We start from the raw sequence: 7529 nt of genomic DNA on the forward strand, positions 1-7529 counted from the left end.
ATGACCAAAAAATAATATGGCTGATTTGGGCCTATTTTAATTCCCAAAATCAGCATTGAAACAATTATAACAAGCCTTGAGTTCTTCTTCATCTTTTGCAATTGGGCTTGACTTGGATTTCCACCATCTTTGAACATAACCAATGAAGAGTTGACTTAATTGTTTGGACTTTGGGCCGTGTGGTTGATCCAATTGCTACACTTAATGGATCTTTGTTATGTTGGGATGTATCAGTAATGTTTTGTACTTTAATCGTTTCCACTGCGGTCATCTGTGCCAGGTAGCTGTTTTGTTTGCACCTCTCAACATAGACCTAGATGGTTGCACCTCTAAAAAAAAAACCTAGATGGTTGAAATTATCCTCCACCGTCCAATTCCCTGCTGACTGACGAACTCTTTTCGGATTAACACTAAAGCTTGCTGTCAAAATCTGTGATGCAGTTCTGACGAGGTATTTGCTACTGCTTCTTTCATAGGTGAGCTGCACAGGGAACATACTAAACATTTGAATTCCTTTTTTTTGTTTATTTAGTAAGATCATTAGGTTAAATACTTTGGGCTTGAGATTATTAAACAAATAAAGAAAAATGGGCTATGATGTTATGGGCTAAAGTTTAAAATAATATCAAATAAAATTAAGAAATTGGGCTAAAATCTTGTTGGGTTCAAAATCATTATTGACTAATAAATAAAACACTTATTTAACTAATTAATTGTTAAACTAAAAGAATTAAAACATAATATAGTGAGAAATAAATAAATATTATTATAGTATAAAAACTACTTAAATTAAATTGTAAAATGTGTTCATCAAATTCCTCCACACTAGAACGTTTGCTTGTCACCAAGCAAGAATATTATTTGCTAAATTAAAATGTAATTCCCAAAACTCATAACACATCATGAACAATAATATGAAGCACCCTGCAATTAATAAGTTAGCACACCTATTCAAAAATGAAGAGAACTAAATAAGTAAGCCCTCACAGGAATCACTCATCACGCTCAAGTGTTTGATGGTATAATTTCCACTCAAGTTCATTCCTATAAAATTGCTCTACCATAGGCTTGCATATCTTCTCAGTCACCACTATAAGAGCCACGCATGACACAAATCATAAGGACTTTTCAAAGGTTGTAATGGAGCTAGGGCTAAGGTGAAAAATATTTAGGAAAGTAGCTCAAACAAAGCCTTCAAACTATAGGTGCAAATAAATACAAACAATCCATGATCCTTACTTGACAGCCTCAATTTCCATTCAAAATCATTCTCTCTATTGACATTTCAAGGTGACTATCACTCTCAAAAACAAAAATTCTTCCTCAATATTACAAGAACTTCCCCTACTTCATTTATTCAAAAGTAACTTCGAACTCAAAACAAACTGATGATTCTTTCTCATTTTTTTTTATAAATTTTCAGCAATATTTTTCCTTTTCAAACATATATTCTTAATTTTTCCATTACATTTTTTCAATTCCATACTCTTCTTTCTTTTTTCTTCTTTTCTTTTTTAGAACAATAATTTCCTTCATTTCATTTAAAAAGACAAAAATAACTGCAACAAAGATACAACCCACCTCACTCTTAATCTTAACAACAAAAGCAAGTGATCTCCCCCACACTTATTCTTCACAACCCACGTAGATGAACTACCCCTAGAAGACAATGATGAACAAGAAGAGACATCTCAACCAATTTTTGACAGAAGTGGAAGAAATATCCCTACCAGAATAAAGAAGAATCATTATTCGGACAACATTATTGGCGATCCATCAGCTGGCATACGAACAAGAAGCAGAGGTAGAAATGATCTAGTTGAACTAGCTGGATTCTCGTGTTATACTTCAAAGATAGAACCGAAGAATGTGAAGGAAACTCTTTAGGATGATCTATGGATTAAGGTAATGCATGATGAACTAAGTCAATTTGAGAGGAATCATGTGTGGGATTTGGTTCCTAAACCAGAGGGAGTAAACATTATTGGTACAAAATGGATCAACATTATTGGTGATCCATTAGCTGGCATACGAACAAGAAATAGAGTCAGAAATGATCTAGTTGAACTAGCTGGATTCTCGTGTTATACTTCAAAGATAGAATCGAAGAATGTGAAGGAAACTCTTTAGGATGATCTATGGATTAAGGTAATGTATGATGAACTAAGTCAATTTGAGAGGAATCATGTGTGGGATTTGGTTCCTAAACCAGAAGGAGTAAACATTATTGGTACAAAATGGATCTTCAAGAATAAAACTGATGAAGCTGGTTAGTAATGTGGCACGTAACAAAGCCATATTAATTTCTTAGGGATATACTCAAATTGAAGGGATAGACTATGATGAAACATTTGCTCCTGTAGCAAGACTAAAGTCAATCAGAATCCTTCTAGTAGTTTCTTGTATACTGGGTTTCACACTGTTTCAGATGGATGTTATAACAACTTTTCTGAATGGTTACCTACATGAAGATATCTATGTTGCCCAACCTAAGGGGTTTGAGGATCCAAAACATCCAGATCATGTTTATAAACTTGGGAAAGTCCTGTATGGTCTAAAACAAGCCCCACGAGCATGGTATGAATGACTGACAGAATATTTGCTATGATAGGGATATAAGAGGGGAAGTGTTGACAAAACATTAGTCGTAAGAACTACTGGTAAACACATTACAATTTCTCATATATATGTGGATGATATAGTCTTTGGGTTTACACTTCAGAAATATACTAATGAACTTGTAGAAGTCATGAAAAGGGAATTTGAAATGTCAATGGTAGGTCAACTGACTTACTTTCTAGGCCTACAAGTGAAACAAGGGTCTGATGGATACTTTATCTCACAAGAAAAGTATGCCAAAAACCTAATCAAGAAATTTGATTTGGAATCGTGTAAGTCTCCCAGAACTCTCATCTCTACTTCTACAAAACTATCCACAGATGAAGCAGGACAATTAGTGGATGCATAGTGTATTGGAAGCCTATTGTATCTAACAGCAAGTTAGCCAGATATAATGCACAGTGTTGGTATGTGTGCCAGATATTAATCAACTCCAAAGGAGTCACACCTTATTGCAGCCAAAAGGATCCTAAAATATGTTAAGGGAACTGAGCAATACGACATCTGCTACTCTAAAGTAAGTGAGATATGCCTTGTAGGATATTGTGATGCAGATTGGGTAGGCAACACCAATGATCGAAAGAGCACCTCTGGTGGATGCTTCTTCATTGGGAAAAACTTGGTCTCATGGCTGAGTAAGAAGTAAAACTCCATCTCCGTAAGCATAGTAGAGGAAGAAAACATTGCAGTTGGAGGGTGTTGTACACAACTTTTGTGGATGAAATAGATCACTACAAAAAGCGCGAAAATAGCGACGGACGATTTCCGTCGCTAAATAGGAAAAATCCGTCGCTAATTTATTAGCGACGAATTTTGTCCGTCGCTAAAATGAGCGTCGCTAGAATTCAGCGACGTAGTTTATTTCCGTCGCTAATTCTAGCGACGGAAATATCCGTCGCTACATAAAAAATCTGTCGCTATATTTTGCTTGACGACGGTTTTGTCGCTGAAATTTGCTAGGGAATTGCGACAGAAATTTCCGTCGCTATGTCTAGCGACGGAATATCCATCGCTACACCCACAAGAATTCCGTCACTAGACTCCTACCACGACAATCTGGTGACAAACTTTGCAAGGGAATATCTACGAATTTTTCTGTCGCTAGACTTGGCGATAGAAATATCCGTTGCTACACGTAGCGAAGGAAATAGTCATCGCTAATTTGTTTTTATTATTTGAATTTGATGCCATTTAGCTACAGTTTAGTGACAAAATTATCTGTCGCTAATGTTAACTACGGATTTTTACCGTCGCTATTTTGTTAGTATTCTTTATTTTATTTGATTCTTAACTACGGATTTACTACAATATTTGTCCGTCGCTAGATTTTAAAAAAAAATTGTAAAAAGCTAACCGCTAATTAATATCACAAACATGCATTAAACCAATAATATAATAAATTTACCCACTAATCCTATATATAAAAAATCCAGATGTTTTTGGCCAAAAATTTTGGCTCCAATTTCCGCTCAAAACATACGACGCCGTTTTACTATAGCCTATTGGGTTCTACGTTGAGTTTAATGTTATTTAGTTTTAGACTGCTGAGACTCTTCGTTTGGATAAGTATTTTGTTCAAAAGTTGTGTCCATTAGTTATTTGAACGTGAGCATTAATGAAGATAATTTCAATCCACAGACGGCTTCTTAGATATCTAAACGTCGGCATTAGTTGTTTTAATTAATTAAAATACATTAATAGGAATCTACATCATGTACTATAAAAGGAGTGTAATTTCAGTTCACCTCTACCACTGCAATCCTATATAATTACAAACACTTTCAGCAAAGAATATTTAGGATACAAAATGCCGCCAATGTATATCTTGGCCACTCAGATATCACCGATGAGAACAACGTGCGCATTGAAGGTTAGATGTGTTCGAACTTATGAAGTGAGAGAATGGAAGTCCAGTGAAGCCGTGAAATGTCGAGAATGTGTCTTCCATGATAGCGAGGTAATTATCTAACCTGCAAAAATGTATATAGGATTATCAAGTTTTATATGAAAAGTGTTCATATACAGCAGTGTAATTTTTGTCTTCTTCTCATTGTAGGGTAATGTTTTACATGCTTACATCCCACGTGAGCATGTTGTTAAATTTCAAAACCAGTTCGTTGAAGGCAAAGTTTATTGTCTAAAAAATTTTCTTGTGGTTACAAATTTTTATACTTATAAGACGAGCCCAAACAAATTTATGGTTAAGTTCAATTACTCTACAGTTGTGAAACAGTACAAGAATTTAAACTTTCCTAGGCATATGTTTCGTTTGAGAAGTTTTAAATCTTTGAGGGCATCTGATCAGATTGACGACAAAGAACTCATTGGTAAATAATCTTACTCTATTGTAATCATTTAGTATAGTATTTATTTTATGCCAATCTAATATATATATTTTTTAGATGTGATTGGAAGGATAGTTGAGATTTACTCTCCAATAGAAAGGATTGTAGGTGGAAAGCCTTCTCGGTTGATTGACTTTCTCATAGAGGATGAAAGGTAAATATGTTGTTTTCTTTTAATTCTTCTATTTTTAATCCTAGGATGTGTTTTTGGTTTTACAGTCTATTATCTTTTTAAATATTCAGTGGGGATGAAATGAAATGCACAGTATGGGACGATCATGTGGATAAAGTTGACTCTTGGTACAAAAAAAGTGTCAATCTTCATGTCATAATCTTGATGCAATTTTGTAGGGTCAGAAGTTGTTACAATAGTAAGTACAGAAAACAAATTATATTCCTAATATTGTTTTTACAAAACAGACTACATTCTGAAATAATTTTTTTATTATCTTTTTGTTATTTTCCTAAGCTGGGGAAACTAAAATTTTAAGCTCCTATGATGCCACACAATTATTTATCAATGAAGACATCCCTGAAATTCTGGAGCTTAGGGATAGGTAAGAATTACATTTACCTATACTTTATTCTAAGGTTAAGACTTATAAAAAAATACTAATCTCCCAAATCTTAAACTATTTGATCTATGTTATAGAATATGTGGTGAGAAGACTCCTATGCGTAGTATTTGCTCTATTTCAAGTATGTCTGCTGCCAATACTTTTGACACATTCAACAGTGGTTCTATGATAATGACTACCATTGCTGAGGTTTATGAGAAGAAACAGGTATTTTCCTTAAAGATAAATTAATAAAAATCAAATCTTTAACTCTTTTTAATCTATGATGAGTTTTGTCCAGTACGACGACTATTGGGTGGTGGCTAAGATCGTTGGTATAGAAAATGGTTTGGACTGGTATTATAACTCATGTAAGACATCTGGTTGTAGCAAAAAACTTACCCTAAATGCTAATGGGTGCTACGACTGTTACAAGTGTAATAAGACATGGGGTGAAGGAATGTTGAGATATAGGCTTAAGGTTAGAGTTGTTGATAGGAATGGTAATGCATCATTCCTTTTGTGGGACCGGGAGTGCAAAGAGTTGATTGGCATGTCTGCTGTCGAACTGAGAGACAAATATCCACAGGTAATGCACCATTACTCATTAGATGACTTTACAATCAAGTATAGACCTTAATACTTAATATATTTACTCTCTAATTTTAGGATAACCAACTTCTACCCAATGAGATTTTATCCTTGTGTTCTATGACACTAATCTGGAAGATTGCCGTGAGGAAATAACAGTTTGATAATCTTCATAATGCATTCGCTGTTATGAAGGTTATTAACGATACTAAATTGATTGATTCCTACTGCCCTGAATTACTGGAAAGCTTTGATAATGATCCAACTTCTAAGCTTCAGTCCAATGACTGTTTTGAATCGGATGAGGTAAAATCTATATACTTAAGAGTAAAATCAATATGAATTTTAGTGTAAATGTAGTACTAAATGTCATTTTTTCTGTGTTTTTTTTCAGGAGTTTATTTCTGAAGGTGAAGTTGAAAGTCCCCTGGCCATAACTGGAAATGCCAAGGATGTTGAGGATCTAGACTCTGGGTCTGTTAAGAGGTGTCTTTTAGATGAATATTCCTCAAGCAAGACCTCTACAAAGAAAATGCTCCTACAAGTCAAGCTGGAGAAGACCTCTGAAGATGTAGTTTAAGACTTAAAAGAGACATTGATTGTTTGAAACATGTTTTTGAAAACACTGTTTTGGTTCTTTTTGTTCTGCTACTGTCAAATGTTTCTGCCGTATTGGCTTTTTTTGCTTAAAACTTTAACTACTATATCACTGTCTAAAATCCTTAAATAGTTTAATCACTAAAAACTGTTTGAATCTCTATCTTAATGCTCAGTGCTAATCAGTACCCTTTTGGATATGTATGAAATACAGGTAAATATGAAGATCTTATGTTAATGCTCAGTACTATTCAGTACCCTTTTTCCTATGTCTGAAATACAGGTAAATATGAAGAACTTAAAAGAGGGTATGTGCAGCTATATGACTGCCTAGCATATCACTGGACATGGTATGATTTCTTTACCCTTTACACTTACTAAAGGTTACTTCTTTTTTTTTTTTTTTTTTTGAGCCAATAGTACTTATTCACTAATACTTGCAGTAAATGTAATTTGCAGGTCAAGAAGGTATAAACAAATCAAGTCTGAACAACAAGATCAGTGCGTAGGAAATTTTTTTTTTGTTCTAGCTTCTTATAAATTGTATTTTAATTTTACTGTAAAAATGCTATGTAATTTTCCAAGTTGGGCCCAACATTATTAATACAACATTTTACAGCACTACAATATTCATATATTTATATGTGTATTAAACATATCATGCATTTCACATAGCTCACAAAGACAAGCAATCAACAAATTGTACAAGTAACAGTAAAAAGACTAACCTTTGAGTTGACAACATCCAATGTCTATAAATAGGATTCCAATATAGCCACAATCCATGTTCATGTTCCTGCAAAAGTTTATAGATTCAAAT

The 7529-nt window shown here is 33.9% G+C and overlaps 1 protein-coding gene across 1 annotated transcript; it reads left to right on the forward strand.

Annotated features, from left to right (window-relative positions):
• Positions 1 to 4426: 4426 nt before the first annotated feature.
• On the forward strand, positions 4427 to 7218 carry LOC116004039 (replication protein A 70 kDa DNA-binding subunit A-like). The gene is made up of 12 exons (XM_031243980.1): positions 4427 to 4576; positions 4676 to 4747; positions 4853 to 4946; positions 5022 to 5118; positions 5208 to 5264; positions 5456 to 5521; positions 5617 to 5749; positions 5823 to 6110; positions 6308 to 6418; positions 6507 to 6683; positions 6993 to 7017; positions 7169 to 7218. Exons 1-12 carry the CDS (start codon positions 4427 to 4429, stop codon positions 7216 to 7218), a joined length of 1320 nt encoding a protein of 439 aa, XP_031099840.1.
• The last annotated feature ends 311 nt before the right edge of the window (positions 7219 to 7529 follow it).

The sequence above is a fragment of the Ipomoea triloba genome, chromosome 14 (assembly GCF_003576645.1).
Source record: "Ipomoea triloba cultivar NCNSP0323 chromosome 14, ASM357664v1".
Taxonomy (NCBI): Eukaryota; Viridiplantae; Streptophyta; class Magnoliopsida; order Solanales; family Convolvulaceae; genus Ipomoea; species Ipomoea triloba.

Coding starts and splice junctions, on each gene's coding strand:
- LOC116004039 (XM_031243980.1), top strand. CDS start 4,427: ATGCCGCCAATGTATATCTTGGCCACTCAGATATCACCGATGAGAACA. Junction 4,748..4,852: donor ACCAGTTCGTTGAAGGCAAA/GTTTATTGTCTA, acceptor GTTGTGAAACAG/TACAAGAATTTAAACTTTCC. Junction 6,419..6,506: donor ACTGTTTTGAATCGGATGAG/GTAAAATCTATA, acceptor GTTTTTTTTCAG/GAGTTTATTTCTGAAGGTGA.